Source organism: Sciurus vulgaris, assembly GCF_902686455.1.
Source record: "Sciurus vulgaris genome assembly, chromosome: 18".
In the NCBI taxonomy this organism is placed as follows: domain Eukaryota; kingdom Metazoa; phylum Chordata; class Mammalia; order Rodentia; family Sciuridae; genus Sciurus; species Sciurus vulgaris.
Window position 1 is genome coordinate 27,374,681 of NC_136479.1, and position 18,372 is coordinate 27,393,052.

Sequence of the window (18,372 nt, forward strand, 5' to 3'; positions counted from 1 at the left end):
AAAACTATTTCTCTACCTACTCTCTTGGCCAGAGCATGAGGCAGCAAAAAACCTGATTCAAACACTGTGACTGAACTGGACAGGAATGGGTTGGTGTTTTTGAGTTTTTATAGTGATGTTATCACTCACACAAGGACTGGGAGTGTAGATCAGTGGTACAGCACTTGCTTACATGCATCAAGGCCCTGGGTTCCATCTCTTAACACTACAAAAAGAAAGAAAATACATACACACACACACACACACACACAAACACCTCAATGAAAAATACTAATTACCTGATAACCTTTATTCAAGAAGTAAAAGAAACTGCTTCATAAGGCGTGTCATACAAGGCAAGCCCTTTGTTTCCAACATGTGAGGACTTGGCCCAGTCTTGCACTCCAGCTCAGACACCCTCCTTAATACCATCCTGGTTCACCATAAAATGGGGATGACAACTTAGCCAATTTTACTTTTACTTGGAAATAAGGACCTCAGGAGGCTTTGACATGCTGAGGTTCCAGATATTTGCTCTGTGCATGGTGCTCTGCAGTGCGCGACCCTAGCTTATCTGATTTACATGTGCACAGACAGGAATTAGCCCCACCCACCCCACCCCACCCCAAGTCGTGGGCAGCAAGCCCTATGCTTGATCTACTGCCACTGGATTTACCAACTGTCCTCCACACTCTCAGAATCGTCCCAAGAAGGATGAAAGCAGACCATGGCCACTAAACCAAGACTAGGATGCTGGAAAAAAAAGACTGCTACACAAAGCAAACACATGAAGCAAGAGGGGAAAATAAAATGAGGGTTAAGCTATGCAATTATACTGCCAATTTAGAAAGATGTCACAACTCACACTAAATATAAACATACACCTCATCTGGCCCCCTTCCTCCACAAGACACTTTAATGCAGGAAGCAAAAATACTGCATCCTCCTTGTGGTAAGCACCATTAGTACTCAACACTTTCATATTGATGGTACATCGTATAAAAACAAAGTCATATACTTCTGTGTAAATCAACAAAAAGTCACAAATCAATATAATGGCAAAATCAGAAAGAAAAATTCTAGTTTCTCCACAAAATACAGAAAGTTTTAAGATTGTTAAGGAAAATGTTTGCTGCCAAATGAAAAACAAATCATCCCAACATAGGATGTTCAAAAGTCTAATTCATAAAAAAGACAATTTATTCTGTATTTAATAAAATGTTTATTTAGGATAACATAAGTCATGCAAGAGCTCAGTTTAAAAAAAAAAAAAAAAAAAGAATATAAGGAATGGTAATTGGTGCTGTCAATTTTTTAAAAAACTGTAAATCACTTTACCAACCCAATCGTGATAGGAAAAACCATTCGAATCTGAGCATGGACATGGTTGTGCCAATCTTTAAGGAACTGCAAATGAAAGTTAGAGATAACAAATTGTGTTCTGTTCCTCAGAGTAGTCTCATATCCAAAGTAATCATTACAGTTCCTCCCATCACACACTTGGATGGCAGGCAGTCCAGAGCCCCTGCCCATGAATTCTTCGGCACTCTTGGGATAGTCTCAAACTGAGACTCTCAGTCTCAGGGGAGGAGAGCAGGCACCTTTGGTGACTCTTAGTTGACACCCCCATCTACATTCAGAAACCTACAATTTTGGTTCTGAAAGACTTGCAAGTCACCATCACTAACCCTAAATGTAGTGTTGTGATGTCCACGGAAGGATTTCCATGGCTGGCAGGAAAAAATTTGGACAGATATACAAAATTCAACATAGTGTCTCAGATTTCAAACAAATATAACTCATCTTTTTGCAAAAAATAAATATAGTGGAATGCAAGTTTGATAGATGTTAGAATAGATAATCTACCAACTGCCAAGGAGTACAATTTCATTGCAGACACAATCAACAATTTCCAAGAATTTTTTAAAATAAAAAAGTTTGCACTTATTCCTCACAAAAATCATCACTTTGGAACTATCCCAATTAAACTACACACTGAATTTATTAATACAGCATTAAGTTTCTTTGTGTAAAAAAATCTTTGTACATAGTAATAAAAAAAGATAAGGCAAGATGCATTAAACAGAAACCTTCTGGTTCTTTTCCTCTGCATTCTTACAGAGCCACTGATGACTGTCTGCAACAAAAGAGTTAAGTTTCTGATTTTCCGCATCGAGCATCTCATGCCTTTGCTGTGGTAAGAATTCTGTCCACGCACCCTGAAGGACAGAGGCTGCTGATGGTCTTTGGCACTTACGCTGGCAAACTGAGCTTCTTTCCCTTGAGTACTAGAATTGTAAAGAGGGGAAGAAAAACAAAAGATTACTGATGTTGACAAGCTCAGTTTCCTTTTTCTGATTCCTAAAAGCCTATCGACAAGATTCTACCCAGTAAATACAAAGATATGAGCAATTACATTAAAAAATATAAATTCAACTAAAAGCACCACCAAATTCACATCTGCTCTTTGTTATGATTCCCCCCCACAACATATGTTAAATATGACTTATGGAAGGGGTCTTAAAATTTTGGATATTAAAAGCCAGGTGTGGTGGCACATGCCTATAAACCCAGTGAATTTGGGAGGCCGAGAAAAGAAGATGTCAAGTTTGAGGCATCATAGCAAGAACCTGAGCAACTTAGTGAGACTCTATCTCAAAATAGAAAAGGCTGAGGGTGTAGCTTAGTGGTGAAGTGCCCAAGGGTTCAATCCGCCGTATCCCCGCCCCCCCAATACACACACACACACACACACACACACACACACACACACACACACAGATACATATTCCATTTATGGAGCAAGTCTACCATTAGGAATGTTACTATAGAACAGGGATTCTTAGGTTGGAATCTGTAGTTAAAGCTTTAGGGGCTCCTGAAATCCCCACAACTAGACATATGAATTTTTATGCATATATATAAATATGTACTTTTTATGATCAAGGACCATAGTTTTCATCAGATATTTGCAAAGTTCACATATTCTATATACATGCAAACATGAAACTACATAGGTATATAAGGATGTTAATTTAAGCACAGAATTTTAATAGCTGCAAGTTTAAAAAAAAACAAAAAGTAAGCCTGAACACCCAGGAACAGGGTGTAAATGATAGTATATACAACACATAATGAAAGGCTATATGGATAATTTCTACTTATTGCATGAAAAAATGAGAATGGAGGAAAAAAACAGATCACAGAATAGTAAGTATGGTTTAAACCATGTGTCTGCATACAGTCAGAAATATCTGGAATTATGTTTACTGTAATATTAATCAAAGGTCTCAAGTTTTTAATTCTGCAAATATTTCAATGAAATTGATACAGATGCATTAAAATGAGTTGGAATAATAATCTGGAACTTATATATTAATATCACATATTACAGTTATATTATTATTGCTATATCATTTTATTATATCTTATGTGATTATTATATGTTTACATTTGTATCTGAGTCAATGGGACAAAATGAGTTTTTATCTCATTTTGTGATTCAAATGAGTGATTATCTCTGAGTGTAGGATCTTGATGATTATCTTTCAAATTAATTCCAATTAAATCTTTTACAATGAAAATGTGCCATTTATGGAAAACAATAAGGCTATAGCCAAAGGAAAAAAGGTCCTATAAATCAGACCGAAAGTCCTGATCTTGAATTTTATTTGACAATCATGAAAATGAACTTTCCTGAAGCCAGTTCTATACTGTGAGTCATAGTGTGCAATGAGCAGAATTGGACAAGGGAACCGGTAAGCAAACTCCCAACAGAGCATGAGCCTACAGAAACCATGCAGGCCAGACCCAACCTACCTTTTGTGATGTACAAGTAGAAGAAATCACAGTATAGAATGGTCTGGACTACACCAGCCACTACAGCAATAAGGTCAAAGAAGCCCTCGAAATAGAAGCGCCAGATCCAGTTGACAAGATATAAAGCACGGTAGAGGCCCAAGAAGAACAGGTAGTGGGTAGTGATGGTCTCAGCCTCCCCAGTCTTGCTGATCATAAAAAGCTGTGGAAGAATGGCCACTGATTCAAGGTAGATGGAGAAGGTCCACAAAATCTGGAAGAGAAAGGGCAAACTTCAGTCAGGATTCAGTGCTCACCATGTGTTCAGGGAAAATACTCTTGCTTTACTATAGAGTAGCTTAACAAGAATGGGAAGTCGGGTATGGACATCTCGGCCTCAAATAGCAGCTTGGTGACTACATACATCACTGACAATTAAGCAGCATTTTAGAGGCAGGGCACTGCCCAAGACAAGCTGGGTAACTTGGCCACCTTTGCCTCTGAATTTTCACTACCTTGTCTAATACCGTATTCTTCCCTGTACTACCTTCTATGAATCTACATGTATGATGTTCCTCCTGGACAAGCATGTTTTCTCCAAACCTAGAGTCTTAAATCAGCCCTGCTTTCTGCCAGGGTTAATAATACCAATAGCTCACTGGGCACAGTGGCTCACACCTGGAACCTTAGTAATTCAGGAAGCTGAAACAAGAGGATAACAAGTTCAAAGCCAGCCTCAGCAACTTAGTGTGATGCTGTCTCAAACAAGAAATAAAATGGGCTGGAGATGTAGCTCAGGGGTAAAGTGCCCCTGGGTTCAATCCACAGTATTTAAAAAAAAAAAAAAAAATACTGGGAACTGTGTTCCTTCTACTTCATCACTGCTGTTTTTCCTTACCAATTGATTTTTTTCCAGACTCCTATATTTTTCACTTACAGGTGGCCTCTGACTTACAATTTTGACTTTATGACTGTGTGAAAGCAGTACACACTAAATAGAAACTTTGAATTTTGATCTAGTACTAGACTACTGATATGCACTGACACTCTGCTTTGATGCTGGGCAGCAGCAGCAGCCTCACCAGTCAGCCACACCATTCCAAAGGGACACAATCAACATTCTGAAATGTACCATATATTGCTAAGCTGGTGTTTGGTAGGTTAGATGTTATTATAAATGCTTTTTCAACCTATAATAATTTCAACTTACAAGGGGTTTATCAGGATACAACCCCATTGTAAGTCAAGGATTGTCTATATTTTTATTACCCTTCAGGCTTTCTGGTGTGGTTAAATCAAAGGGCTCAAAAATTGGAGTTGTAATTATGAAAACTGTCCAATGTGGGGCTTTACTCATGTTGACAACAGAAGGACTTGCAAGCAGTCTAGGTGCTCCCAGCACCGGACTGACAACCAAGAACAGTGCAGTAACTTAACCCTGGTGTTTAGGTGCTAAACAGCAGCTCTTCACTGGGAAAGAGGCACTTAGGAACAATTCACCCCAGTGCCTGGTGTCGGGGGCACCATAAACCACTGTCCTCAAGGGCAAGAAGTTCAGCAGTGCTGCTTAGAAGCACAACACAAAATCAGTGTGCAACATCCATATGTGGAAAGGAAACAAAAACTGGTCAGAGTAGGAAGAAGACCATGTATCTTCAAACAAGGACAGATAGGGTTCTGTGTTTGGTACCATGGAAGTTAAGATAATGAAACATATTTTTGAGTTTTTATTCTCAAGGATAATCAGCAATCAACAGACACCCAAATACCTGGGTGCTTTAATTCCTATTTACAATTTATTTACACCAATAGTTCATGTTGCACCAGAAGTTTGCCTGAAAAACAAAAACGAAACCCCACAAAATTCCGCATTATCTGCAAATAGGTCCATTTCCCTAGAAAACCAGACATGACCACTAAATAACACCTCAACTAACCTCTAAAGGAGAGAAATCGTGATTGACCAGAAATGAGAGTCCTCCCACAGGGACCACCAGAAACTCCACTCGGAAGGTATCATGATTTCCATCATAAGTTGCCTTAAATTTCATGTAGATCAGGTACACCGTGGCATAAGAGCAGGCAATATAGATAACCTAAAAACAAAAGAAAAAAAAAAAAAAAAAAGGTTGTCAATACATTGCAATTGTTTCAACTCCCTCATCTTTCTATATCACCAGTTGTTTTATTTGTTTTTGTTTGATTTTAATTAAAACATAGTAAAATTCACTTTGGGGGGATGTATAGCTCTGAGTCAAATAAAGAGGAACAAACTGTTCTATCAAACCCAAAATCCCATCATCCTATGTCTTTGTAGTCAAGTCTCTCCAGGCTTCACCTCTGATCATTGCTGGTATGTCCTCTGTCCTGTTTTGCCTTTTCTAGAATGCCGTATAAATGAAGTCAGACAGCATGCTGTCTTTTGCATGTGGCTTCTTTCAGTTAGTATAATGCATCTGAAGGCCAACAAACTAGTTGCTTCCCATCCCCCCAAGTCTGGGGATTGAACTCAGGGAAGTTCTACCACTAAGCTACAACCCCAGCTCTTTTTATTTACTTATTTTGAGGCAGAATCTGGCTAAGTTCCTCAAGCTGGCTTTGAATTTGCCATTCTCCTGCCTCAGCCTCCTGAGTAGCTGAGATTATAGGCACGGTCAATGTGCCCAGCTATGTTGCATATATTAATAATCCATTTTATTGCTGAGTACTGGCCCATTGTGAGGGAACATCATAACTTGTCTATTCACTCACCAGTTAGAGGACAGCTAGATGGTTTCCAGTGTGGGAGGGTGGTGAATAACGCTGCTATCAACATTTGTTACAGGCTTTTGTGGGAATATAACTTTTCATTTCTCTTGGGTTTATACCTAGGAATGGGTTTGCTGGGTCAAATGTTAAATGTAAGTTTCAGTTTGTAAGAAACTGCCAAAGAAATAAATTTTAATCTCATTTTAGTACTACACAGCAGATTAAGGGAAAAAAAAAAAAAAAAAACAAAGTTCAATGCAGTTCAAAACCAATGAACTTCCTTCTAGCGTAACATTACTTCTTGGTTAGCGTTTTTGTAAAGATAAAATAAACACTGCAATTCAAGTTAAACTCTGCCATGATGATTTGCTTAAGTTATGTTACTTTTAACAGTGAACATTTGGATAATTGTTATGAAATCCTGTCTGGTAACATAACAAAAGCAAAACCTAAAGTTAGTGGAAAACACTGGTGCCTCCAAGAGAATGATTTTGTGCACACGGCAGTATAACTGCTACAGGGTTTACAATTAAGTTATGTGTTCTTTCATCTTCAAAAGGTCAACATCAGCCAGTCAACTGACCAAGTAAAAGTCTGATATACTGAAATTGCATCAATTTTCAAATTGCAGAAATTTAGGTCCAAGATTCAAACAGCAGATTTAGCTCAGGAAACAACTGGGATAAGGACCACCCTGCTTGGAACTACTTCCCCTTATGAAATACAACTTGACAAATTTAATTAGGAAAACATTTGAGCAAACTACTTAATAGGGAGCAATCATCAAGCCCTCATATGCCTTAAAAAAATTAAATAAAAAACCCTCAAAAAGATTAAAGAGTCCCTGGCACATTATGCAGTTATAGTTGAAAGTAAACAGTCAAAACTATTCAAATTGTCAGTCATAATCATACACATCCATAAACAAAGTACATATATTGTACATCTACACTGTGCCTACTTTTGGCACACACCCAAAGGAGGCTCCTGGCAGCCAGGGGCCCTCGCAGGTCAAGTGGTAGCCAGGGAGATACAGTTCATCAAGGCCTTCGCAGGCACTGGGAAACAACCGTTGCTGTCTCCTCTCACCAGTGCTTAAAGTTCAAATAAAATATGAGCACATACAACGTGGGTCTCATACTACCAGCTTTCAGGACATGATGCTTAGAAACTACAACCAAGCAAGCAAGAAGGACTCCTCTGAGAGCTAGTACTCCTAAAGAGAGGTGGAGGATTCTGGCTCACACACCTCTAACGTCTGCAGTTTTAGTTTGCCCAGACACCAAGCAGGGACAGTCATTTTTAAGACAGCTAATTATTTACTGATTATTAGGCTTCCATTGCTTAGTAAAGAATGGAATGATTACAAGTGACTCAAATTCGATTTCTATTGTTTTTTAAACGTTATTGTATATTTTTATACCTTTTATTTACTTTTACATGGTGCTGAGGATCGAACCCAGTGCCTTACACATGCTAGGCAAGTGCTCTTCCACTGAGCTACAACCACAGCCCCTTTTTTTGAGGTACTGGTAGACTGATACTATATCCTGCCACTGTGTTAAACTCACTCACTAGTTCTAGTAGTTTTTTACAGGTTCTGTAGGATTTTTTATATAGGTGATCACATCATTTGCAGATAAAGAGTTTTACTACTTCTTTTCCAATCTGTATGTCTTTTTGTTTTATTATTTTATTGCATCATCTAGACCCTCCACTATTTTGACTAGAAGTGATGAGATGGAGCATCTTTGTATTTATTATCTTTGCTACATCCCCAGACCTGTTTACATTTTATTTTGAGTCAGGAGCTTGTTAAGTTGCTCAGGCTGGCCTCAAACTTGCAATCCTCCTGCTTCAACCTCCCAAGAGCTAGAATTACAGGCCACTGCACCCAGCTCAAATTTGCTTTTTAAGTAAAGAACACAGGTTCAAATATTGCTCTGTTTATTTTAATAGTGCTTAAAATATGCTTTTGAACACAATGTGCTGGGGGACAGTGATTGAAACTCCACACCAACAGGCTCTGACTTAAATATCACTTCCTTGGGTATAGCTTTAACCAAAAACTAGAACAATGCTTAGCCTCCAGGTGCTCAAATTTTGTAGATGAATGAATGAAAGAATCAGACTCCTATTACACATCTTGAGAACCTCTCTACTTTTCCTTCATTGTGTCCATCACAAATTGCAGTCATTTATTTAGTTCTGTGATGATCTGCATCTTCTCCCCCAGCAGACTATAAGACTTTTGCTTGTTTTTTGCCAAATGCACCATGCCTACCTCTGTAGGTATTTATGCACAAGCTCAATGACTGAGGGAAAGAACTAAGGCAGTGCTTCCCCAAGTGTGGACCATGACTGCCAGTGGTATACAAATTTTAGGGGTTTGCAAGTATTTTATATTTCAGTAGTTACTCATTTGCTTTACTGTGAATTGGGAGAAATATAAGGAGGACATCAAAGGTGTCATGGATATGAATACTTAGGACAAGTTAAAAGGTTTAAAACGTGTGTGTGTATATATATATATATATTTTTTTTTTTTTTACCTTTTTTTTTTTTCATGTTTATGTGGTCCTGAGAGTCTAACCCAGTGCCTCATACATACGAGGCAAGTGCTCTACCACTGAGCTACAACCCCAGCCCTAAAACATATATTATTAAGTAAATTGTGGTGCAGACATTATTTAAGCATGACAAATAAACAATGACAGCACAAACACAGATGTTTAGGAAAAACTAAGTGGAAAAAAAGAAAAGTAGAAGCCTACACACAGCAGCAAAACAAGACCCTGCAATCAGAAGTCCCAGCTTTAATTCCTCATTATGTACTGACTTGCTAGGTTTCTCTGGGAAGTCTATAATTTCCCAGGGCTTGAAAATGTAATAGGCATCCCTCTTTCTTATAGGGTTATCAAGAGCTTTAGGAGCTCTATCATATTTAAGGAACTTAAATTTTAAAATCTCTAAGTTCAAAGTACTTTAACTAGATTGTTTTGAAACAGAAAAGTATGCTCAATGATAGCTATTTCAAGTTATACACACAAGGTGGTCTAAAAGTTTTTAAGAATACAACAGTCTATTTAGATAGTATTCTTGGAGATTTTTAATTAAAAACACACAAGCTCCCAGCTACTCAGGAGGCTGAGGCAGGAGGACCACAAGTTCAAGGTTAATCTGGGCAACTCAGACCTTATTTCAAAATAAAATACAAAAAGAACCAGGGAAGCAGGTGTGGTGGCCTATGCCTGTAATCTCAGCAGCTTGGGAGTCTGAGGCAGGATCACAAGTTCAAGCCCAACCTCAGCAACTTAGTGAGATCCTGTCCTAAAAATAAAAAGGACTGAGGATACAGCTCAGTGGTAGAGCACCCCGGGGTCAATCCCTAGTATCAAAAAACAAAACAAAAACTAAACAAAAAATATGTTTGACATAAATTAACAGTTGCCATAGGTCCGTACATTACAGATAAAATACAGTCTATTGGATGCTATACCATACCTTCATAGATGTATTATATAATGAAATAAATGAAGTAAAAAGATCCAGGTAACGAGTTGTAAAGACCAGTGCAAACAGAAGCTGGCTTTTCCCAGAAATACCTAAAGAAACAAAAGGAAAGTGTTAGAAAAGACCTGGAGAGTTTTACAACTCCTGAGATCACACCACATGAAGTGCAAATAGGGAAAGTGAACACTTGGGGTCAAAGGCCCAGGTTTGGGGATGAGTAAACAAGAGCAGTTTCAGTTCTTTCCTTTAACAACTCTTGAACACACTCCTTTTGGGAGGCTCTATCAACTTTATCTTACTATGACTGGTAACTTAGGAAAATGACTTTGTTACACCATTTCCAACATACCTGGACATATTCTTCAAATGAACATTAACATTATACTTCTCAAATATGTCACATTTAGGTAGGAATAAATTTTTTTCAATAATTGGGCTGTTAGTGTTATAACTTGTCTTTACCTTCAGACCTTTCTTTCCCTTTTAAAACTGTATATCCATGGTGATAAATCTTGAGTATGGAATTAGAATTTACCGATTAAGAGGCTGAGGATTCAACTGAGGAACACTGCTTTAGGTGAGCCTGAGCAATAATTCTGCATGCCCTGGAATAATGACATGACCTCCCAAGGTGACTACTTTGCTGAAAGCAGCATTTACTTGGATATATTATAATTTTTAGAAACTCCCATCATTTAAGATCCATCACACAACCAATCTTGTATTTGTTTAAACATGTTCCTGGATGCTATGGTAACACAAGAATAGGAACCTACAACTACAGCCAGTCTTCAAATCTCTAACCTTGGCATAACGTGAAACTGTTTCCAACCACCAACCCACCTCCAAAGCAGTACATCCACACTCAGATGAGGGAGAAGTTCACATGGCTTTTCTGACATCTACATTTGATCAAATGCTTATATGACAAATGGTGTGAACTATGGAGACTGAGCAAATTCTTTAAAGGAAACTGAAAGCTGACTAGATACCAGAATCGACCCACCCTCATCTACGATGCAAAGCAATAGACATTAAGAAAAAATTGACTCTTTCCTTCCAAATTGATCATCAGAAACCACTTTCAAGGGTCAAAGGAGGAGATTCAGGTAATAAAGTGCTTTGTTTAGCCTTTTCCTCAGTAATAGAGGCCCTTTTTTTTTTTCTGAGATCAATGTTTCAAAGAAGAAATGAAGTTGGTACTAAAAACTGGAAAGAGAATACAAGATGCAGAAAGCATAGGGAGTAGACAGCTCACATTTGATATCTGTTGAATATTTGAAAGGGAAATTTCCAGTTTACTTGCTATGTGGCTCATTCTAATATTTTTTAAAAAACTTATAGGATAGGGATGGGCAAATTTTGATGTATAGGGTTTATTCTAACAGAGCTTTGGAAGCCAAGTAGACTTAAGTTCTCTTTTTAGCATTCCTAAATGAAAAACCTAGAACCATCATATAGCTCTGATTCCTCCCCTTTGAAGCCCAAATTACCTTTCATCTCCCCTGGGAGGTCATCTCTGAGATGATCTCCTTCAATGTTGGGCATTCATTCAGCAGGCATACAATGGGAACTACTTCATGCCAACTGCTGCCCTAGCTCCTATTAGAGATCTATAAAGATACATTGTGATGACCTGGTTCTTGCATTCCCTCTCTCCCCAAAGTCCAACCTGACAGAGATCTCTAAAGATGGGAGGTCGTACCTTATTCCATTTTGTATTTCCTGAACTGGGCACTGGGCCTGACCCACAGCAGGGTCCAGAAATTATTTGCTGAATGAATGAGAACATGAACAAAAGAAAATAGAATTCATTTTATCTTCTACATCATGTGGTAAATTCTCGTGTGGTATTTTGGGATAACATTTCTGAAGAATTTTCAAGTCCCACTGTGTCTCTATGACTGTAAATAGACAATGTACTCTGAGCTCTGCCCCAATTTACTACAAGTTAGAGGGTGGGAAAGTTCCCTGGGTGAGCATGGGACTGAGGAGAGGACAGGCACTGTGCCTGTGGTATAGAATCCATGCAGGAACAGGCATGCTGGAATTGAAGGATGCTTACATAGTTCTACGCAGTTCTCCCTGGCCTGAGTCTTGATTAACAAGTAGCAGCTTTGCCCTTTAAAACTGCAAAACTGTCCTGCCTTCCCAGAAAGGCGGGGATACCAGGTAAAGACAGAAGGGGGTGGGGCAGAAATCACCTGGGCACCTGAAATAACTGCTAAGTCAGAATGGCTATCTTCCTGTTTTAATTAATTTATTTTTGTGGGGCTAAGATGGAACCTAGGGCTTCATACCTGCGAGACAAGCACTCTAACACTGACCTCTTCCTCCAGCCAATATCTCCTTGCTAAGGCTGTATCACGTAACCTGACTCAAAGAATACTCAACTGTAAAGGTTTCAGAAACTGGGGTCCTGGTACAAAATGCACCAAGTTATACATTAAGGAGAATAACTTGCCAAATGGAAATAATTCAGTAAATTTAACATCATTCTGGTCTTTTCCCACAGGGTCAAGTAAAGTTTTCAAAAACCTATAACTATAAACCTCCGTGTATGTTATTATACTGCAAATGAAAAGTGTCATTTCTTGCATTTCTATTGGTTCATAGAATAGATTCCTCAACCAAAAAATAAAGTCCAAGAAATTATTCTAGTAACAGCAAGGATACAACCAAGCACTGCAGATCAGACCACAGGAAAGCCCTCAGGACAGCACTCAGCAACAGTACCCCTAACTGCTCTCAAAGGATCTGGAGGTTCCCTGAAATTCTCCAATCAAGAGAATTGAATCAAGTTAAGAACTACCTGCTAACAAGGCTCTTTTCCCTTACTATAGAATGTGACTTAGGAAAAATGAGGCTTTGGAGCTAGAGCATCTAGGTTCAAACTCAGCCACTTGTGGTACAGGGTCCAGTATATATCACCCTGACCTTACTTTCAGTATCTGTCAAATGGGGGCAAATTATACTAACTGTGGGAATCAAAAGAGAAGTTAAAGTGCTTTATAATATACCTGCCATTGTGAATGCCTGAGAAATGATACCTTATTACATACTGTTAGGTCATTTTTTTATTTTCAAAGAAATTCATGTAAATTATTTCATTAAAAATTTTAAGTGGGCTAAAATTTATAGGACAAAAAGTGAAAAAGCCTCTTAAACAACCCTCCCATCTCCATTTTAAGTGTAACTTTTTAAGCTTTTTTTCTAGGTGTCTGCATGCTTATCCTTAAAGTGGGGCCAATTTTGAGTCTTACAACTCGTTTTTTAAACTGAGTATCTCAGATTCATCCTTTCCTATTAATAAGTTTAGCTCTAGTTTGTTGGTTTTAATGGCTGCATAGTGTTCCTTTTTTGTGGCTATACCACAATTTGTGCAACCACTCCATTAATAGACAATTAGGTTGTTTATATTATTGTTGTTATAAATCCTGCACAAACATCTTTGTATCTGTAGACAGTGTTTTGTATTTATTTAGATACAACGAACATTTTGTACCTGAATGTGGATTGTTCACTCATATCTTAATTTCCATATTTCAGATTTCCTAGAATTGCTGGAGTAAAAGACATGAACATTTCAAATTTTAGTAAATATTGTCAAATTTCTCCTAGAAAGTCTGTGCCAATTTGCATATCCATTAATGCCAGATGGGAAGGCCCTTTTCTTCATACTCTTGCCTACATGAGACCTTTTAAACCTCTTTTACCTTTTTCTACCCAGCAGGCACATAAACAGTATTCGCTACCATTTTAATATCCAACCTCCAAACTCCTAGTGGCTGGGCATTCTTTTATGTTTAACTGGTCTTCTACTAATCTGTAAACTGCCAACTTTGTTCATTTTCTATCAGGTTGTTTTTATCTGCAGGAGTACTTTAATATGGATATTAACTTTCTTTCACTTACATATACTACAGATTATTTCTCTCAGTTGTCTTTAACATTCTGACTTAATAAGTTAATTTGGAGGGATGTGTCATCTTGCTTCTTCATCAGTCTAGCTGGTTCTATCCAGGACCATGATAAGAATATACATTCAGATCATCTGTACCCATCAGCAAAGTTTTATTCTTTTCTTCAGAGGTCTTGTACAGTCCTTGGTTGAAAAGTCAGAGGCGGCATCTCTGGGACCTTGCTTGCTGCTTCACAACCATAGGATATATTGCCCATATAACCACAGTTTTTATCTTTTCATACATGTTTTACTATCTCAACTGAACTGTGACTTGCTTTCTTTCCCCATTTTTTTTTTTTGGGGGGGGGTGCCACGATTAAACACGGGCACTTGACCACTGAGCCACATCCCCAGCCCTATTATTTAGAGACAGGGTCCCACTGAGTTACTTAATACCTCGCTTTTGCTGAGGCTGGCTTTGAACTCTTGATCCTCCTGCCTCAGCCTCCTGAGACACTGGGATTACAGGTGTGTGCCACTGCACTCAGTCCACTGCAGCTTTCTTAAGAGCAAAAATTTTGCTGCCAGCTGCAGCTCTGAATTGTGTCTCAGAGCCTTGCACATAGTGGGTAGTCAACAACTGCTGGAGAGCAATGATTGCTTAAGAGACTGAAACTCAAATGGAAAAGTGACAGCTCCAAGAAGAGTTGAAAATGCCAAAGTTTCTTGAAGTATTCAATGCCAACAATAAAAGATGAGGTGTTTTCCATTTATATCCAAGTATGTAAAATGCAAGGACATCATTCTGGTCTGTCATATTTGATAGGTTGAAAAGTTTACAATCTTCATAACTGCTAAGAAGGAAGGAGGGAAACTTGGAAGGCTGGGGGTCATAGATCTCAGAAGGACTCCACTGTCATTTATGCTTAGTAGATACAGCGCTGTTAACTATCATTAGTACATAAGAAAATTTAGATAGGAAGCTCTTCATCTAAAAACCACAGCTTGCTCTCTCCCAAGGTTATTCAGGTCAGGGTTTAGGACACACACACACACACAAACACAGTGACAACCTGAGTACACTATGGATCAAGTTGCAATGGTAGTTCAGGAATAGGAGACATACTTCATTTTGGCATCCCTCTGTAGTGACAATGGCAGATGCAGACACAAAAAAGAATACAGATTCAAAGATCAACTCACTGCCTCCACTTTAATATAGGTCCTTAAAGGCAACCATTCTGGAATTAGAAATGACAGAAGAACAATCTCCAGCTTCCTTGTAAGTCTGTCTCACCCCTCCCTTTAGAGAAAAAAGTCCTACCATCCTAAAGCTGCAGGCATTTTCAAAATAGGTGCTGAAACCCTAAAATGAGCCTCAATACCAGTATTTTCAAAGTGAGAAACACAATCTGGATGTACATATCTCCTAACTGGATCTCCTGTTCCAGTTATTTGAGAAACCCTTATCAAATGTCTCTATACAACTTTTATGATTCATTATGGGAAAACAAAGTAGTTAATTAAATTTAGCATTTAAATTGAAATAAATGATCTCAGGGAATTTTTGATTTTTAAAGTAAAATCTGCAAACAAGAATAGCTTAATAATACCTGAGGAATAATTGGGAACCACATACAAACATCTATTTTTCCTTCTTTCTTAGCATTTTAGCTGAAGTACTTTATATTTTTGTTAATGCTCTAAATCTCCCAAATGTAAATAGTGAATATTAAAAAATTCCCAAAACAGCTAACCTTTCACTTTCTCATTGTTACTGAAGGTTCCTTTAAGAATTTTATTTCTGGAGTTGCACTAAATTCAATCAAACATCTTAGTTCAGATACAAGTTTAGGAGATAGCACATTTACAACACCTAACTATCTGCCAGAAGAGGGGATTCTGAGAAACATGAGACAGATAATGAAGAGACACATACAAAGACACTGAAGAAAAATTAAAGATTAAAAGTGATATCTGAGTGCAACAACAAAAAAAGGACTTACACTACTGACATCACACATTTAAACTAAAACTGTTTACCCCAAAGCAGACAAGATATTTATTCAAAACTCTTAATTGTGAATTAGTGATTGTGTTGCATTCCTGGCTCTATCACTACTTTGCTCACCTCCCCAAGATTCAGTTCCTCTGTCCTCAGAATGGGGATAATAGCACCTACCTCATAAGATAAGGACCACCTGGGATAAGCCATATAAAAGCACTTAGCTGACTACTCAGTACATAGCTAGTGCTTAAATGTTAGCTATCATAATCACTGCAATAAATCTGCTACCATTGGAAATCATGCAATTGAGCCTTTCAGAACTATGTAAAAATTGAGAGATCACCTCCAAGTCAGACACACTGGTTTCAGTACATGGACTTTGTGACATCCATTCTGACTGCTCAAAGGTCTTTTTGGTTTTGCTTACTTCCTGGATCTCAGCTATGTTCCAGGGAGACAGGTGAGGCCTGCAGACAGCAGAGTCAAAAACATGGTGTTACTTTAAACGTGGAAATTTTTATAAATAAACCAGGTAAAGGGAATCTGCCACCTGCTTCCTTTAGGACTCCCATCTTTCACTGCCTCTGAAAAAATTAAGTTCATCATAAAGCTATTTCACTGAGGCCATAGCATCAAAAATAATGCATTTTGAGAAATTATGTAAAAATTCACAATCTTTAAGCTTTTATGGTTAAAGAAACAGAAAACTCCATGGCTATTATCTAAGAAAGCCCTGTTTCACTACCTCCCAGCAATGCTTGTATGAAATGTGTGTGTACTCATGGGGAGGGACTGGGTCAACTCACTGGTGACGTGGAGTCAGGAACTGCATGAGACCACATGAGAAACATCAGCGGTACCCGGCACCACGGTTTTAAGAGAACCACTTATTAGATGGAGGCACTCGGAGTTTCACAAACTAGCTTGCTTCTCAAAGCAGCATGAACTGCGCCAAGAAATTCACTTAAAAGACCTCCCTCCCACCGCCCCTCCCTGGGCAGGCACGATCCTGGACCCCAGGGCTTGAGTGAAGCCCACGCAATTTTAACCCCAGGTTTGACTCGATACCTTACAGATTTAATCAGAAGCTCAGTCTTAAAAGGGGTAGGGTGGAGGGCGAAATGACCTCTTGCCCCAACCCCCGGCGGCCCCACCTCCCGGGTGGCCTGGTTGCCACGTCAGGCGGAGCCCGCCGCGGTCCTGCCCATCCTCCTCCCGCCAGTCCCATTGATTCGTGGGCCTCTCACTCGGAACCCAGCCTGAAGAAGCGCCCCAGGAAAGGCCGGGGCGGGAGACACTTCTGCCGACCCCCACTCCCATCACAAACTTTCAGGCAGAACAAGGGCCCTGCGCAATTCGGCCAGCGCCCCTCCGCCCCAACCGCTCAAGTTCGCGAGCGGACCAAGCGCTCAGCGGCGCCCGGCGCTGCGACACCTCGTCTCGGCCCAGGCACCAACCAGAGGTTCAAGCCAGGCCCCAGCGCCCTGCGGGCCAGTCAAGGGGGCGTGTCGGGTCAGCGCCGGCCGGACCCGCCTCTGGGCAGCCTAAGCCGACGGGTCCTCGGGGCGACCCGGTCCCGCGTCCCAGCTTTTCGGGGCCTTGCCCGGCCGCTCACCGGCGCAAGAGCGCGTCTTCCAGATCTTAAGCAGCAGGATGACAATGGCCGCCAGGTGGGACAGGTCCCCGGTCAGCCGGAAGATATTCATGGCGGCGGCGGTCTGCGCAGCGTGGCAGCCCTGGGGATCGGCAGCTTAGGCGGCAGCGGCGGCCCCTGAGAGTAAGCGGCGAAGATGGCGAGAGCGGGCGCGACGTGGCCAGGGACGTGGCCGAACTGCCGTCGCGCGCGCGGGGCAGTCTGGGAGCGCCTGCCGCCGCCGGCCCCGCCCCGGCCCCGCCCTTTAAAGGGGAAGTCGTGGAGTCTCAGCGGGTCGGGCGGTTGAGGACCCCAAGTTCTCGCTCACTTCCTCCTACCCGGCTTCCGGCCTCTTCTCGGGTGCCAGCGATTTCCTTTAATTTTTTGAAATGACACTTCCTTATAAGGGTGGTTTTCCCCCCTCCCCCTACCACTAGTCATAAAAGCTCTAACAAGTTTATTGTATGAAAAAGAGGAAAATAATCCGTTATTGCATCTCTCAAGGTTGGCATTCGGGGTGTCGTGGAGGATACGGCTCATATGGGAGACCAAAGATTCCACCATTCAGGAACTGTCTTTAAGAAACAGAATCCAGGTCGTGTGCGGTGGTGTACTCCTGAAATCCCAGTTATTCAGGAGGCTGGGGCAGGAGGATCACAGGTTCGAGGCCAGCCTTAGTAATTTAATGAGACCTTGTCTCAAAATAAAAAATGAAAAGGTTTGGGGATGTAACTCAGTGGTAAATCAATCCCCAGTCCCCAATAAAAAAAGAGAGGGAGAGAGAGAGAA

At 40.1% G+C, this 18,372-nt stretch overlaps 1 protein-coding gene across 2 annotated transcripts; it reads right to left on the minus strand.

The window, feature by feature from the left end:
- Positions 1-261: 261 nt before the first annotated feature.
- KDELR2 (KDEL endoplasmic reticulum protein retention receptor 2) lies at positions 262-17,796 on the minus strand. Of its 2 annotated transcripts, XM_079121571.1 has the most exons (5): positions 17,566-17,789; positions 10,030-10,130; positions 5,715-5,873; positions 3,799-4,051; positions 2,087-2,267 (listed from the first exon to the last, which is right to left on the minus strand). In XM_079121571.1, the coding sequence occupies exons 1-5, from the start codon at positions 17,654-17,656 to the stop codon at positions 2,233-2,235; spliced, it is 639 nt and encodes a 212-aa protein (XP_078977697.1). In that variant the 5' UTR covers positions 17,657-17,789; the 3' UTR covers positions 2,087-2,232. The 2 variants fall into 2 exon arrangements, with proteins under 2 accessions (XP_078977698.1, XP_078977697.1); XM_079121572.1 differs by lacking the exon at positions 3,799-4,051 and having other exon boundaries at positions 262-2,267; positions 17,566-17,796.
- Positions 17,797-18,372: the final 576 nt, after the last annotated feature.

What these genes read in the sequence shown, in the direction of transcription:
- KDELR2 (XM_079121571.1), bottom strand. Translation starts at nt 17,656, where the DNA reads ATGAATATCTTCCGGCTGACCGGGGACCTGTCCCACCTGGCGGCCATT. An exon ending in GAAGACGCGCTCTTGCGCCG is followed by an intron (nt 10,131 to 17,565) that starts GTGAGCGGCCGG and finishes TTGTTTCTTTAG; the next exon opens with GTATTTCTGGGAAAAGCCAG. An exon ending in TATATAATACATCTATGAAG is followed by an intron (nt 5,874 to 10,029) that starts GTATGGTATAGC and finishes TTTTGTTTTTAG; the next exon opens with GTTATCTATATTGCCTGCTC.